Below are 17,699 nucleotides of genomic sequence, written 5' to 3'. Positions count from 1 at the left end.
TCACAACCACCCATAATGAGATCTGACACCCTCTTCTGGTGCATCTGAAGTCAGCTACAGTGTACTTAGGTATAACAATAAATAAATCTTTAAAAAAAAAAAGTTCCTCAATGTTTAAAAAAGTTCTTCTGTTCTATTTTGCAGTAAACTACTAGCTTCTCTTCTGGAATTATCTTTAAACCATTTCTTAGGCTTTCCATTCTTGTATTATATTGTCAAAGACGAAGTGTGTCTTCCATTATATCCTCAGAGTAAGCAAAGCATTCCCAACAATTCTGATTTCCCTAGCATCTCACCTGCCTAAGAATCACACACTGTCTAGTCCTCAACCAAGCTCTCACAGAGAAGACCCTGACAGAATTCCTGAGAGAATGGGATCACTGTACTGATCAGTTCAGAACCACCAGGGGACACTCCTGAATGATACTGGCTCAGGAAAAGTGGGATGATTAATCAAAGGAAACAAGTTGGAAAAGGGGGTATATTACAAAAAAGTGAGCAAATTTACTGTTATAACTGTTAGTAACTTGGCGGGAGCTCTTCTAAAACTACCATCCTATGCAGAAAAGAAAGAAGGGGAGGCAGGGAGTAAGGAAAAGAAAGAAACAAGGAGAAAAAATCCCACAGAGGTAGTTTCCATGACTACTTCACTTTTAAATGGTGTTGCTGAAACAATAAATTTTTTAAATGTTAAAAGTCCCTATATTCTTGCACAGGTTACAGAAAAAAATGACTTCTATAGTCATAAAATACAGAATTAAACACAATGTCACAAAAAACCCCACTTAATTCTGAACCACAATTTTCAACTTCTAATCCCTTACGCATTTACTAGAAACAAGGTACTTTTGCTAATTCATAAACCAGCTGCTTGACAATATAGTATTTCCACCGGAAGCAAGGATATAATTGACTAAATTCAGCTCGCATTCCCGAACGATTAAAAAAGCCTCTTGGGAACTAAAACCCTAACTGAAGCCTCTAGTTAGACTGTATAAAGAAAAAGACAAATACCACATAATCTTATTATCAAAATTGACCTTCATGGCTGAAATGAGGGTGAAAATGGCTTCACATTTACAGTCAGATCAAAGCACCAAGCCAGAGATACAATACACAACAGTGATATGCGGTATGCTTGTACAAAAGACTGCTTTTAATGCATGTTAAGTGTTTTTTCCAGAAGATGGCAATTAAGAGGTATTAACTACTAACTAGATTAACTGAACCATTGTATGGATATATACTTTTAAATGTAAACAAAATTGCCCACTGAAAAAGCTTTTAAAGCAAGCATTATCTTTAATCCCAAAACTTTTGAAAAGACAGGTGGATATCGGACTTTAGAGCCAGCCTGGTCTAGAGTTCAGTTCCAAGGCAGACAGGGCTACCTGGCTAGATCATGTCTGAAAAGTAAAAGAAACTTTGAGAGTACTCAACACTTTTCTACCCTGGCTACCTGTGAACCGTTTGCCTCAGGACTACCTTGCATTGGGATTAGAAATGTTAACCACCAGGAAAAGCTAACACACAAAATATAAAACATTATCAATAGATGATGGACTTTTAAGGAAGACTATGACTAATGAAGCCTTAAAGAAGTCAATGCTTAAAACAATCAGCATGAATATCTGCTTATCACTTTAGAGATATTTTTAAATTCTACCTTTTCACTAGCAATGAAATAACTTCTATGGGAACATGAACCTGTTGTCTAAGTCTAATCAGATATGTGTTCAATGTGATTTACAACCCCATTTTACCATCAGGTAAGAATTTTAATGTTGCCTACTAGTTTTGTAGAACTACTGATTTTTAAAAAGAATTTCTGATATTGCTTCTAATCAAAGGCTTTAGTGGTTAAAGACTTGGAAAAGAGTAAACATTACTACAACATGCAACTACCTGATGGAATAAAATACTTCAGTCAGGTCACCAAACAAAAATCACAAAGGTGTAAAAGTGAGGCAGAGACTTGTGAGGGAAATGGGCAGGTGGACAAGAGGAAGGGAGAGGGATGAACAGAATATATCTCATAATGTGTAAAATTACTAATAGGAAATGAATGACATGACAACATCACCAACTAGGTCCATTCTCAACTTAAATACTCTTTCAGGCCTATGGTGCCTCCATTTAATGACTGCACAGCCTTTAATGCTGACATTGGTAAACAGAATTTACATGTATAAGAAGATATGCCAAAGTTATACTTTCCAATACTGAAGATCCTGTGTTCTCTGCAGCCTTACTTAAAACACAAACCTATGTATTGACTTTGTAACTGTCAAAAAAGAAAACTGCCAAACTTCATAGTCCCAAAGTTTAGACAGTCAATTTCATACAGGCCGAACTTCAGGTTCAAATCAAGAAATTAAAATGCGGGCTGGAGAGGTAGCTCAGCAGTTAAGAGCACTGACTGTTCTTCCGAAGGTCCTGAGTTCAAATTCCAGCAACCACATGGTGGCTCACAACCACCTGTAACGAGATCTGATGCCCTCTTATGGAGTGTCTGAAGATAGCTGCAGTGTACTTACATATAATAAATAAGTCTAAAAATTTAAAAAAAAAAAAATTAAAATGCAAAGGGAAAATAAAAAACTTTTATCAACTTCTTGTGTAGTTAGAGTATTGTCACAAAGGATTGGCAGAAATGTGAAAAAACTAAAGTCTAAGAGAAAAGTGTATAAAAAAAATTCAACCACAGAAGATGAAAACAAAAAAACCCTAAAATATGGATACAAAAATCAGATGTATAAATGCAAACTAAATCAACATAATGCCTCTCTATAGAATATGATATATATGAGAATGTTTTGTCATGCTTATGCAATTAGACAAGGAAATACAGCAAGTTAGTGTCAATCTTTACCAATTTATTTCATACAAAACAGTAGCAATGTAGAATGTGGGGTTATTATCTTCTGCTGCCACACACACAAAACTATGAACATTCCAAGCCAATGTACAGTTTAGAAGGAAGGCTAACAATAGCATTAACCATGCTACTGAACATAGGAACTTTTTATTTTAAAAAGATTAAAAATTAGATAGCAACGTCTTCTTAATATTGCTCTCATCATTGAAGACAAAAAGAAAGAAAAGTGACCTTACAGGTTTAAAAAAGAAAAAGGAGGAAAGAGGAGAAACTGAGAGGCTGCTACAACACTGCCATATAGTCAAACCATCATACTTCCATATTTGCATACTCGATAGCAGCATTATTTTTACTGAACCGTGTGCAGCTACCTATAGAAACATAAAGCAAAACACTACGGCAGTTATTGACCAAGGTCCAAAAGAAGGAAAACAAACAAACAAAATAACTCTAGGATGAATACACTGTAAAAAGAACATTTATGGAGAATGAATCAATATCTACATTCTTGGACTGTTCCATTCTGCCCCAATAAAAGTGTCAACTCAACTGTCAACTGTGCATTTTTTGGCGGATTTGAGTTTTCCAGTTCTTATTCTACTGCATGCTTGGAACAAAGGTGATAATAAATCCTCCTACACAATGAGCTTTAAGTAGACAGCTGAAAATAAATTTACTACTTGTAAACACACACAAAAAAAATACAATATTTTTTTATCTTCAGTGCTTCCAAAAGCACATTATCTTCGATAACGACCTCTCTCCCCTCGGTCTCTGTCCCGATCACATATTCTCTCTCTCTCTCGCTCTCGATCACGACCTCTGTCTCGATCTCTATCTCTTCTGTTATCTCTAGGGCGGTCTCGCTCTCGCTCCCGATCTCTTTCTCGAGGTCTACTTCTCCGACCACTGACAACAGCTTGCGTGCGGCGAAGGAAATCATCGACCCTCATATCATAGTCATGCTAGGAAAAAGGAGAAAATGATCAGCAAAGCAAAACTTTATATGAAAGTTAAAAACCCTTACAGTTGTCTGGTAAAGAAGAAATCAGAAAATGCAACCATGAATTCATGGAACTTAATGGTGATACATACTACCATGGAACACTATGTATTCCTGTAATTTCCTATTCAACTTGAAGACTTTTCCATCTGATTCTTTAATAAGATACAATAAACAGCTCAGTCATAACCATCAACTTTTCACTCCCTCCATTCCTTCAACCTACATACTAGCAATTATACTCAGTATCATCCTTTGTGCAACACACCCTTTCATGTCCTTCAATTCTACAAAATTAAATAGCAAACTCTGTGAAACTAGGAAATCTTAAGCTCAAATTTTTCTTACAAATTATTTTTGTTAATAGTAATTTAAGAAATTCATTAAAAAAATTATAGAAATCTGATGAACTACAAGAAAATGTACTTGTGAACCATAGGAAATTTTATTTCAGAAAGATTGGGAACCTTTTATTTTATTTTAATAATTTAAACTTGATAAAAAATACATGATTTAGAAGTTACCTTAAAATTACCATCTTACTTAGAACTAAGAGCCTATACATTATATATATACATACATATGTGTATATATGTATATACAGACAGACACATATACTTCAACTTAAGAAATTTGAAATACAAGTTTATCTATATAATCTATAAGGACATGATGGGCTATTTTTAATAAAAACAAGTGAAGAATTAATATTCAGTCTGCGGAAAGAATACAAATGGTTCATCATCAAAATCTAGTATTGGCCCATATGTAGATTACCTACAGATATTCTAAAGTAGTTCCCTCACACCTCTGCCTTCTTGTGCACTTACTACTCGTTTATCTCTGTATCTTGCTTCATGTGGTACCGGATGGTGTCCTGAGTAAGGGGGGTGGGCTTGAGGTGGTGGGGCATGGTGCTGGTAGTAAGGATGATGTGGAGGTTGTTCTATTCCCGGGTAAGGAGGCTAAAAAAGAAAGATCACCTACATAAAAATCTACCAAATATCCTTGTTAACAAATCCATTCTTAGAACTTCTATTCTGAAATCACACCAATCCAAAACAGTTTCGCCATTTCTATTCTAATTAAGTTAAATGACTAAGGCTTCCCAAAATGGCCTTTTTGTTTATTAAAAACAAAATATGAATAAAGACATACTCTTTCTACCTTGTTACTTGTATTACTTAAATTCTAACAGAAATAAAAAACACATGGTACTAGTTAAAACCAAAGCACATTTTTAAGCACTTTATAATTATTTGGCATAATATAGCAAATTTATATTAATCCTAAATTATAGAAAAGAAAACCAGGAGATTAAGCAACTAGCCTAGCCTACCATCACACTACAGGAAGGGTCATAAAAGAAGTGTGCACATACAGCTGGGATACAATTGCAGTACCCTGGGCTCTGGAGTCAATTACTGATAAATCTCCAAAATAAAGTCTAAGAGCTAATGTAACTTTAACACTGTCATCTAGGAGCTGGTAAGATGGCTCAACAAGCTAGAAACACCTGCTGCCAGGCATAAATCATGTCCTGAGTTCCATCCCAAGAATACATACATCTAGCATATGCCCACAGAAACACCAATAATTAAATGTAATTTTAAGGTGCCATTATAAAATTAATAAAGGGCATATGATAGATTATTTTAGTGTCAAGCTCATCTTAATATTTCAGAATCAAAGATTTTCAAAATTAACTTATATGTACAAGACACTGTAAAGCTATGCTTGATATGAAGCCAAAGAAAGGTAAGAGGTCACCTAACAGCATGTAAAAGTAAAATGAGGAAACAAGACATGCAGAAGTACTTCAACTATCAAGTTTTACTTCTTAGAAACTATGCTTCCAGGTAGTCTCATCATCTCAACATATACTCTCAAAATAAACTATAATATCAAATGTCTTTGAAAATAGAAGATTAAATTTCAAGATTTATCTTATTTTAAATGAACTGAATTCTCTAATTATCACATTAAGTACAATTAGAAACTTCACATTTAGTTAAATTATCTTCTGCACAATCCTACTAAATTGACGACATTTTACTGAAAGCCAGCTAAACTCTATGATATGAACACAACTGTTCATTTGTCAACATTTATGCAAAACAAGCATCCTTCCTTGCATACTCAATTATCTGTCAGATAAACTAAAGAATAAATGGTCGGTCAGTAAATTTTATGAACAAAATAAACAGACATTATCATAGAACTTGGTCAAAGTGTTAAAGAAAGATGGGAGAATAAATCTAAACACCCAGGGAAGAGCTTACACTATTACCATGGCATGCTTTACACTTATCAATATAAACTATATTCTTTTGTTTTATCAAACTATCTTAAATCTCTTAGTGGGCAGGTATCACATTCTAAGTATTTAAAATATTAGACACTGTAAAATGAAGTTAGAGTAATACAAAACAGATGTAAAAAAATAAAGCAATACAAACCATTCCTTGCCAAGGAGGCGGTGGTCCCATGTTATGAAATTCCCTCACATAATCATTGTAGGACTAAAATAGAAGATGACATTGTCAACAATATTAAAAATTGGGGAAATAAATAAAAAAATCAGACCCTATCTTTAAGTATGTAAAATTTAATGCTTACCCCATTTAAAAACACATCTCGACGAACTCCTGAAAATCGTCTGTTGGGAATAAGATTTGTGAAACTAAATTCAGGTAATTCATAAACTAGTTCCAAGAATGTAATTCAAAGCTAAGCAAGAGTGAACCCAACTTACCTGTCAACTTCCTGGTATCGGGGATCCTTTAAATACCCTGTTCAAACATCAAGCATTTTAGTAAATCAAACTTTATGTTTTTATGAGGGCATTATAATTAAACCTTCCTTGCCCTTGTTTCAACTCTTCCCATGAATATACTTTAAAAGATGTTATCATTCAACAACTACAGAGATTTTCATATGTGTCCTCTGTGTTCAGGGCAGAGGGTAACTTGAGTGTAACATCTGAATTTGCTTGAGGACACTTAAGCAGAATGGCCTTTAAAGAATGTTTCATCTTGAGAGCTTACAGCAGAGTTTTAAATCATGAAGACTCAAAAGGACAGAAATTTGCAAAAACTGCAAAAATGAGTATATGGCTACTCCAAGAATCAAGTAACAAAACAAATATCTACTCCTACCTCCAGCTTCCTTTAGAAAGGAACCAGCAAACTAATATATAAAAATGTCTGGCTGGCTGTTACTGGGGAAAGTATTTGTCTAAATGTAACACAACTGCCTCCCTTAGGAAAAAAAGTGCTTCTGTAAAAGCATTTTGTTATAAAACACTAGAGTTATAATGCTAACCAGAGCCAAATGCTAGAGTTTTACAGGTGTGCCAGTGACTGCAATTTAAATTTACCCCTTCTTTAATCCCAATGAACAACACACTAACTGAAAACTTTTACACTTGGAATGAATAACAAGCCAAGTGTTTACCATCACTCTTCAAAATGATAAAGTTTTTAAAAGGCCTAGTGTCTGTTTTGATTTCCAAATAATGCTGCATATGACAGGAAACACTACGTTATCATAAGGTACAGAAAGCACAACAAAATTGTTTTCCTACATCTTACACAAGTACAGATCAATTTCCATTTCTTGCAAAGACAGCAATTTCAAGTAATTATGACTCAATGAAGTGGATTGAACAATCTAAACATGGTAGGGAAGAACTACTAATTAGAACTAGTAATGATTTCCTTACGTAGTAGTCTCAAGCCGTAAATGTTCTTTACTTTTAAACCTACTGGAAGTTTTTGTTGTTTTAATAATTTTAAGTCAAATAATCTTCAGGATTATAAAATATTAACCTGGTCTCTGGTGAAACTCAGGGGGATAGTCAATCCTTGGTTTCTTTCTGCTGTTATGAATATCATAATCTTCTGGTCGACGCCTACACAAATTAGACACATTAGAAATTAAACCAAAAACAGCTGGTAAAACAAACAGCAAAGCAAGAGTTTGACAGGAGTGAGTACAAAGACTAGCCCATGGCCTCCTAAAAGAAATTGCCATTAATTTTTGGTGAACAACTTAAAAGTTCTTAAATTTTTAATTCCTCAAAGGCAAACCTTAAACACATACTGCTGGAGTAGATCTCTCTGTAATCTCACACTGTAAGACAACCTCAAGAATTATCTAACTCAAACCTGTAAACCACATTTTAGTAGTCTAAACATATATGAGCAGTTCTTTAACAAGTCAAAGTTTCCCAAATGTCACCATTCAGGTAACAACAGAAGGAAAACCACATCAGCAATTATGCAAGTTAAGTCTGAAATGTATATAGATACTCTAAATTTAGATTCAATCTACACAAAGTTAAGAAGTTTTAAATGATCCCTCTGCTTTACACAACACTATAGTTTTCATATTATACAGAATGTTTTAAATTTAATAAAGTTACGTTAACAGGAATGTTTTGAAAATGTTACTTGAAAAAGTAGCATCTTAGTTAACATTACTCTCTTTAATACATTAGTAATTAAGGTAATTTTCCAGAGACAATGCCTTTTAAAATGGCTCTCATGAATTGTTATGTAATAAGTTTTAACAGAGTTCATAAAACTAGCTCAAACTTTAGAAGATGCTGTGAATTTGCTGAGGGCTGTTCTTCAATGTCTTTCATAACCCTTTATAGCTAGTGTAACAGTACAGCATTAAATACACTTTACTTAGCATTTAATAAGAGCTAAACAAAATAAAACAAAAGTTCCAAAACATTTAGGAATTAAACATAATCCTTTTACTACTATTTCAAATATATAGTATATAATAACCCAGCATCAATAATTTTTTGGCTATCTAAATATTGAATATTCTCTTTAACTTTTGCTCCAAACCACTCAAACTACAGTTAAATCCAACAAACCAAGTACCACCCACCCCAACAGAATAAAAACAGTTGCATCTACAATAAATACTAAGAAAATTAAAAGCTGGTTTATAAAATAAACATACCGCTTTCTTGTAGTTTGGGGAGTGCATTTACGACCGGTATAAAACATGATAGTAACAGTTCATACAGTAGTCCAACTACTGACTGTAAGCCACATACATAAATGGAGGCCCTGGCAGGCTTGAGAAGGTGTAGTGGTGTTATAAGTATAGTTTGCAGTCCATTGCAAAACTGAGGAAAAACTTCACTTGTATTTACTGTATTGCACTGGAAACCTCTTAGCTTAAACTTGAAAAGACATCTTGGTGATCAGTCCTTTTAGGCCAAAAGTAAGGGGCTCTGCCAGGTTTCCTCCTACCTACTCGACAAAGTCCTTTTTAAGCTCAAAGAAATGGGACTCCTGTTGGATTATCTGTACCTACCACAGGTTGTTTCCAGCAAAAGGAAACCTAACCAAAGGTTTCATCCCATCAACCACACATCCAATAGTCTTTAGCAGAATATTTTAGATTAGCTGTATGCAAATCTACACAGGGGAAGGTGTTGGGTAGAAGGGCTTAAATCAGTTCTTTTCAAAGACTTCTCTCCAATTCTGTAACAAGTTAAACCCCCTTTTTTCTGGAAAATGCTGTTTAGTTCATAAGGTAGTGATCAACAACCATGGCGATCCTCTAAAAAACACTTTAAGTCCACAGGTACTGCCAGCATCTGGAAAAGTTGTAAACAGACACAGCAACAGCCCTTCGTTTTGGTTTGTTGCCGGGTCTCCCAGGGCCACTTGATCCCCTTTGGAAAGAACCTATTGTTTTCAGAAGCTCAGCAGGATGTGTGAATTCACTGGGCACATGTTACAGAATATGTGGCAATGGGGTTAACACATCACGGTGACAAAATTGGAAACAGTCCCAATAATGCTCCTCTTGAATATGAAATAACTTAAAACATTTTATCCTCTAAGTGAGGCGTCATCTTCTCAAAAAATATTAGTGATCCTTTATAAAAGTCCCATATGTGATAAGGCTTATCCAGAGACACACCTGAAAGAAAAGGCTTTATAAAATATTAACAATTTTTGCAAATAAAGACTTCCTCCTCTTCCTCTTTTCTAGCCTGTTTTTAGCAACAAAATGCCTACCTGGTTTCACTTGCTGTTTTATCAGAGTACTATCTAGTCTAAACTGGTCATCACTTGTTAGTAAATTATTTTTTCTGCATTACGAAAGATCCCCATTTTCCTCTTGAAAAAAATGACTGAGACCAAGGTGACCATGTGAAATCCTCAATGAAGCCACAAACTAGTCCATGCAGCTTGATTTGAGGATTTTCTCTTTCTTCTTTACCGCAGAACAAACTTTTGACGAATCACATTCCTCCATCATGTTATCCCGATACATGTGCCTATTATCAGTCCAAAGAACGTTTCTAACCTTCCCACATCCCGGACTGGTTCTCGACGGGATGGACGTCCTCTTGATCGAGGCTGAGAATGCATTCTTCTCTTGTGACGCATTTTATGAATGAGCTGATACAAGTCAATACTTTCATCAGGGGGAAACAGAAGACAAAGCTGGGTTCCACATTCAAGTTCAATTTCCTGGAATATTAAAATAGCAATTAATAGACAAAATAGAATCTCTCAAGACTTACAGTTTCCTCATGTACAAAACCCTGACTTCAAAGGCTTTTTCCCAGGGGCTTAAATAAACAAGATCCTAATAAACTTACAGGTTTACAAAAACCATTGCAAAGTGCTTCATGTATTTGAAGAGTAGAAACTGCAAGTGCAGCTGCTTAAAACTCATATTGTACTCCATTCTATCCAAAAACTATGCAGAAAATAAAAAAATGTAAGTCATCTTAAAAAGAGATTTATGTCTGAGAATCAGAGCTGAATACCTACAGAGACAGACTAACTTACAAGCTTAGACAAAGTTCTTACTTTTAAATATCAACACTTTTAACCTATGAGCAATAGAAACCAAACCACATAAAAAAACTCTAAGTATGAAAAGTATGGGTTTAAGTCACTACACACATTCAATTTATTTTGCAGACGTTAAAGCATATGTACGTGTACACATCTGTGTTCAGAGGGCAATTTTTTTAGAAAAAAAAATCAGACATATTAATGACAATTCTAAAACTATTACTATAAAACTTCAGGAATTTGAGTTCTTGCTTCATCAGCACATATATTAAACTTGGAATGATACAGACAAGAATAGTATGTCCCGTGCAAAAAGAAAATGCAGATTTGAGGTGTTCTATAAATTTTAACGAAAAACTACAAAAACTAGGCCACTTTTATCACCTTCACTTCAGTTTATTAGTGATAATACCATCTACCTGAGTATCAATATTAATAAATATCTTCCGAGTCAGTCACAACCACAGGAATCAGGAATTTCCCAAAATATTCTGGTTTTCACAATTCCTATCTTTCAGGCAAGGTTTGAAAGTATTTTTTAATAAAGGTCTGTAAAACAGCTGATTAAGATATATTAAAGATTAAACAAACCTGTCCATCACGTCCAATCTTTACTGGTTTATGTTCATTCCAAGGATTGGTGAGATGAGCTGACTTAGTAAAGGGTAATTCACGCCTAAATATGAAACAGCATAAAGTATATTACTTTGTAAAATCTTTTAAGGATGTGTACTACACTTAGTAGTCAATGTATCAACAGTAAACACGACAAAAATGTAAAGAATTACTGACAGTGGTAGAGTATATAACCCTCTACAGAGAGCTCTTTCAAAACCTAGCTCTTTCTTCAAAAAAGCTAATACAGGTATTCCTTAAACAAAATTACACTTTTTTTAAAAAAAAAATAGTTTTCTTTTTGTTTTGTTTTGTTTTTGTTTTTCAAGACAGGGTTTCTCCGTATAGTCCTGGCTGTCCTGGAACTCACTCTGTAGACCAGGCTGGCCTCGAACTCAGAAATCCACCTGCCTCTGCCTCCCAAGCGCTGGGATTAAAGGCATGTGCCGCCATCACTGCCCGGCCAGAATTACACTTTTTGTGAACCAGAGTTGAAAATATTTTTAAGTCACAAATCTATTTACTGCCTTCTACCTAGCAAACCTTGCTTATCAAGAGCACAACATGGAGCACTGGTTATTTATAAAATGTAACAAGCATGTATCAGCTAAAATGAAAAAAAAAGGAAAGCAGCACCATAAGTCTTCAATTACCTATCTATAACAAATATCAAACTAATGAGCCGACATCACAAATAAAGTATCCATACAATAGTCAATGTTGGAATAAATACACACCAATACATCCTATTCTTTCAAAAGTAAGTAGCTTCATTAATGCCTGGCTTTGCTCAATTCATTTTTTTTTCTAACAACTTAAACAATTCAAAACATTCAAAGAACTGAAATCCCACAGCCAAAAAAAAAAAATGCATATAGATTGCTTTTATCTTAAGTATAAAAGCAGAATGCCCAATATTCAAAATAAAGGTCTCTGTCAAACCAAACACATCACACTTAGGGCTTTGACCTTTTGGGTCAATGGGCAATAATTAGACTTAAGAGACTATATACTGCTGGGTGATGTTAGATAATCTCAGCTGGGATATTACAGATGATGCCATAGAAAAACAAAATTTAGGGGCTGGCGAGATGGCTCAGCGGGTAAGAGCACTGACTGCTCTTCCAAAGGTCCTGAGTTCAGATCCCAGCAACCACATGGTGGCCTCACAACCATCCATAATGAGATCTGACGCCCTCTTCTGGTGCCTCTGAAGACAGCTACAGCGAATTACACCAGAGCAAGCGGGGAGGAACAAGCAGCACCGGCAGAGATCCTGAGTCCAATGCCCAGCAGCCACACACTTGATGGATGGCTCATACATACAGCTACACTGTACTCATACAAATAAAATAAATCTTAAAAAAAAAAAAAGAAAGAAAAACAAAATTTAGCCTATGTTAGAAACATCATCCTTTATCCATGAACCACACTACCTGCGTCTATCAATTACAAAACAGAGTAAGATCTAGTTAAATTTGGAACAATTGTGCTATGGAAAAGAGTGATATGACATGTTAATATTAAGTGCACCAGAAAATATGGAAGAGATCAAGATAAGTCACTCTATAAGGACAAATTTAACAAAAAAATAAAGAATAGTGGTTTGGCTATTAACATTAAAAGAAGAAATAGAAAACATACATAAGTTATTTGGAGTACCCAACAAAGAACTGAAAGTAAAATTATTCAGTAAGTTTAATTCTAGGTATTCCATAGATTAGTGTTATTCTGAGCTCACTCCAGGTGGCAACATGGTGACTTAAAATATTCCTGTCTTACTTGTAAAAAGTATTTGTTCTGTTCCAATTTTCATGTACCTACACAGTTGCCTGAATTACTGGGGATTCAACAAACTTAGAATGTTTAAATGTGTAAAATTTCTAGTTCTGACTAATATAAATCTCATTTGTAGAGAAAAACAAAACAGCCTTCAAATGACTTAAAGAACTATCAATGTAGCAAGTACTCATTGTCCTCCACAACTTTTAACTTGAATGTTAATATATTAACCTGAAAATATTGTATCTAGGTACACCTAATAATTTTGAAAAGTAAAACCCTTTCTGTCTTTATATCTACTTTAGATAGGCTGGACCTGGGGTATCTCTTGGTAATCACAGTTCAAGTAAGTTAGTAAGATAGCCAATTAACAAGTCAATGTAAATAATTTATTTAAAAAATATTAACCAATAAAACATCTTGTAAAATTAAGAAATTTATCAATCTGAGAATATAAAGATCAACACAAGTAACATTGTAATATTGAATCCGCTGTGTCTTGTCTTCTTCCCAAAAGGCACCATCTCCAAATAGTTCACAATGATAAACTAACCATATTTTCTTTGGCCATTACAATTATATACCTGGAAATAAAATAGGACACACAGGCAGAAGGATCTTTGCTAGTTCCAAACCCAGCATGGTCTACATACTGGGGACTGCCAGAGCTACACAGAGACCCTATCTTAAAATAACAAAACAAAATCAAGCAAACAATAAAGAAAGAATAAAAAATTAAAAAATAGAAAATCTTTTGAAACAAAAAACAATCTTAAAAGGTCTGCATAGTTTTGGGCTTCTCTATTGAAATTCAAATACAATGCTTCACTTAGTTTTGTGAAGTCTGACTGCGCCACATCACCATTCATCACCCTTTGGCTCTTCTCTTCACATCACTGTTCACTCATACAACCTCATGGGGCCTTTCAATGGTCCTCTACTTTCATGAACAGAAACAGCATTTGGTTTCCTCAGTCTTGACTTAAAAAGTTTAGCTTGGCTTGTAACTCAGTGATATTCGTGCCTCGGCCTCATGTGTTGGTGTTATTGACCTGTGCCCTCACGCTTCATTTTCTTCTCTGTAACAAACATTCTAATCCCTTTAAATGCCAACAAAGTCAATTCATGAATAAAATTCATATACTCCATTGCATATAATATTTAATGTCACATGTAATAGATATGAATGAGCCGTAAAATTCTCACTTGCTTAATTAGCTTTTTCTGTACAATAATTTGGAATTACCATAAAGTTTTTATGTAACTCATGTTATAAAAATTAATTTTTCTAATAAACATAGTTAAGTCTTAAACCTTTTTAAGATACCAGAAAATGCAGGGCAGTGGTGCACATGCCTTTAATCCCAGCACTTGGGAGGCAGTCACATGGACTTCTGAGTTCGAAGCCAGCCTGGTCTACAGAGTGAGTTCCAGGATAGCCAGGGCTACACAGAGAAACCCTGTCTCGAAAAACAAACAAACAAACAAACAAAAAGATACCAGAAATCAGATTAAACATACTGCTTATGTTTCTAAAAACACAAACTGGCACTGGAGAGGTTAAGAGCACTGACTGCTCTCCCAGAGGTCCTGAGGTCAATTCCCAGAAACCGCTCACAAACATCTGTAATGGGATCTTATGCCCTTTTCTGTGTGTCTGAAGACAGCTACAGTGTACTTATATAAATAAAATAAGTCTTTAAAAACAAAATAACCTACAAACTTGTGGCAATCAATAGCCCCAAAATTGTTAATACAACTAAAAGAGTAATTGTTTTGTAATGAAATAAACATACCAGATCTTAACAATTGCTAGGAAAACTGTATTTTTCCTTAACATTCAATATTAGTTTATTAGGACAGTGAACAGGTAAAAAGCATTGTTTTTGTGTTTAACACACCAATGTCATGACTATAAATAAGTTTGAGAGTAAAGAATGCCATCACCCCCAACGTGTAGCAGAAATAAGTAAATTAATCAAAATTTTAACATTATTCACAACCAGTTGTCCTTTCTCTGTATTGATTTAATTTACCTGCAAATCCAGTCAATTTTAAAAACACCTCCAAGCATTTTAGCACTCATTCCTGCTGGAAGCACCCAATGTATAGGAGATCCGCCATGGTGCGATTCTGAAGACAATCTGGCAAAACCTAAGGGACCATAGTATCATATTTGTTAAATGTCACTGCAATTATTATCATATACCCAAAGTAACAAGTTACTTTTATTCTTACCTTGAAATTTTCCACTTTCTCTGACAGAAAATATTAATATGACGCTCCTTGCAGATCTAAATGCAAGATTTAATTTCTTCTCATTTACAGGCAATGTGGACCATACACCCTATAGAAATGATGCAAAGATCACAAATTAAAATCAAGTACTATAGTGATAAAAAAGTTACTTATGTTGGTGTCTGAAATTTAAAAAAACTATAACAGAAAAATCTTACTTGTTAACTGGAAATTACTTATCTGATAAAATATGAAAAGATTTAACAACTGTGCAAAATCTAAACAAAGGGGACTGTCAGGTAAATCTTATGAACTTGAACTCAATATCAATCACTACTATTATTCTAAAATCAAAATCACTTCTTTATGGTAGGTATATGTTACTGAAAAGTGAATCACCACTTCTGTCTTCCTAAGTAGGTGTGCTTAATCACATAATTTAAAATGGTTTAGCAGCAGTAAAACCATACGTCAAAAATGCCAAAATTCTAGTTTTTCCTAAGTTCAATTTTTTTATGTAAGTTGAAAGATTTTTTTAACTAGAGCTGGCACAGTTATTTAGACTCCTAAGGTAGTTCTTACCAATTTTTATTTAAAAAAAAGAAAGAAAGGAAGGAAGGAAGGAAGGAAGGAAGGAAGAAAGGAAGAAAGGGAGAAAAGACTAAAAAGAGCCAGAGAGAAAGTAAGTTTTGTTGTTGTCTTATTTTTTTTAAAGGGGGGGCAAAGAGAAAGGTTAAGTTCTCATTTTCTTGGAGCAATCTGGTCTTTTTCATTCACACTTCAGTACTTTGTTATTTCCGCTGAAGAAGAGGGTACCTGGCTGAGCTACCGCTCATTACTCTCTTTGTAAACGAGTAATCATCGACCCAAATCACAAACACTTACTACCAACTGAAATGTAGTTAGAAATGTGAACATTTTGATAAATCAGTTGAAAATGTTACTCAATTTAAGCCAAGAATTTTTAAATATTTTAATAACTGGTGTAACACACAAACATACTTAAAATTTCTTCAGTATCCTCCAGCAACTGATAGTACTGGTAAAAACCTAGAGTGGCCTTTCACAGCTATGGCTCACCCTTCTTCCTAACCCCAAGTGACTATACATAAATATATTAATATTTTACATAATATAGAATACATTAACAGATATAAAAGAAATATTAACAGAAAACATATATATTATATGATATATTATGATATAAATGATATACTCTTCAACACTCCTGTGATTTCTAATATGACAAAAATGTAAATTCATACCACTACCAGGTTTCCTAACCTGCCACAGACCAGATCTGGAATGGCAACTAAGGAAGTCCACGCATGTTAGGCAGCTGGAGGTAATTTTCATTGATCATTGCACCTCAGTTAAGTTTCAGGATTAGGAATGTTTCAATGGGGCTGATGATGATACCTTTGCTTTGGCAAGAGACACATTTTCATGGTTATTACTCTTTATGAGAAAAAATCTTGCATCCTGAAGGACATATTTGAGTTTACTGGTTTGATCTGAAAAAAAGAAAAAGAAAAAGAAAAAAGAAAGAAATCCATTTTCATTAACCATGGACATTACTACACATAGGTGTACCAACTATAGTAAATTAGCCCTCCAAACCCAGCTAACCTGTGAATCTCAGTCACCCAGTCAGCCTAGAAAGCTCAGGCACAACAGGACAGAGCAAAGCTAAGGAGCAGCACTGTGCTGGGCAGCCTCGCCCAGCGGTGTTCCGATATATCAGACCCGTGCTTAAGTATGACAATGGCTTTAAATTTTATAAACTTTTGAAAGATTCATTTAAAGATTGATCATAGACTATTAATGCTGTTAAACATGTGTCCAAATGTGAATATATTGACATATCTAGAAATATCACTAACTGTCTATAATTATTGTGAAAGATAGGCAACAGAAAGCAGATTCAAAACACAGGAGATTTCTATTTAAGTTTTTAATGCTCTCTCCCTTAACCTGATATATCGGAACATGACCACACTAAAACCAAGTACTAATGAAAAAACAATAAGGTAAAATAATGACTTTATGGAGCATGCAATGAAAACAATTTCAAATTTAAATGATACCTTTTCGGACAGCACGAACGGAAGATGATAATTTCTCATGCTTCTTTTCTGAACCTGTATTTAGCCAAAGTACATTTGTTCAGATTGAGCTTAATAGATGAAGACAAAATTTCTACAGTCTTGTCACATAAAATTCTCATTCCAGACAAATTCTTCCTGGCGCACCCACACACACAAAAATACTTCTCCATGTGTACGAGTGTTTTGCTTTTTGGGTTGTTCGAATTTTTTTTTTTTTTTTTTTTTTTTTT

General features: G+C 34.4%; 1 protein-coding gene and 1 non-coding gene across 5 annotated transcripts in view; one reads left to right on the top strand and one right to left on the bottom strand.

Annotated features, from left to right (window-relative positions):
- Nucleotides 1-2,855: 2,855 nt before the first annotated feature.
- Nucleotides 2,856-17,699, bottom strand: part of Ythdc1 (YTH domain containing 1) — a 31,813-nt gene continuing 16,969 nt past the window's right edge. Inside the window, exons 6-17 of one of the 4 annotated variants that reach the window (XM_031342918.1) lie at nt 17,449-17,502; nt 16,781-16,875; nt 15,362-15,470; nt 15,160-15,277; nt 11,318-11,402; nt 10,227-10,393; nt 7,712-7,794; nt 6,637-6,673; nt 6,501-6,564; nt 6,341-6,403; nt 4,712-4,846; nt 2,856-3,843 (exon numbers count right to left, since the gene is read on the bottom strand). In XM_031342918.1, coding sequence (XP_031198778.1) covers nt 3,619-3,843; nt 4,712-4,846; nt 6,341-6,403; nt 6,501-6,564; nt 6,637-6,673; nt 7,712-7,794; nt 10,227-10,393; nt 11,318-11,402; nt 15,160-15,277; nt 15,362-15,470; nt 16,781-16,875; nt 17,449-17,502 — 1,235 coding nt within the window. In that variant the 3' untranslated portion in view covers nt 2,856-3,618. The remainder of the gene's footprint in view (nt 3,844-4,711; nt 4,847-6,340; nt 6,404-6,500; nt 6,565-6,636; nt 6,674-7,711; nt 7,795-10,226; nt 10,394-11,317; nt 11,403-15,159; nt 15,278-15,361; nt 15,471-16,780; nt 16,876-17,448; nt 17,503-17,699) is intronic. The other 3 variants (XM_031342919.1, XM_031342921.1, XM_031342920.1) reach the window with 3 other exon arrangements.
- On the top strand, nt 10,971-11,075 carry LOC116071659. Its single transcript, XR_004111055.1, has one exon. It is a non-coding gene; the product is annotated as a U6 spliceosomal RNA (small nuclear RNA).

This window comes from Mastomys coucha, unplaced genomic scaffold (genome assembly GCF_008632895.1).
Source record: "Mastomys coucha isolate ucsf_1 unplaced genomic scaffold, UCSF_Mcou_1 pScaffold22, whole genome shotgun sequence".
NCBI classification, from domain to species: domain Eukaryota; kingdom Metazoa; phylum Chordata; class Mammalia; order Rodentia; family Muridae; genus Mastomys; species Mastomys coucha.
This window is presented reverse-complemented; position numbering and strand designations above follow the sequence as displayed.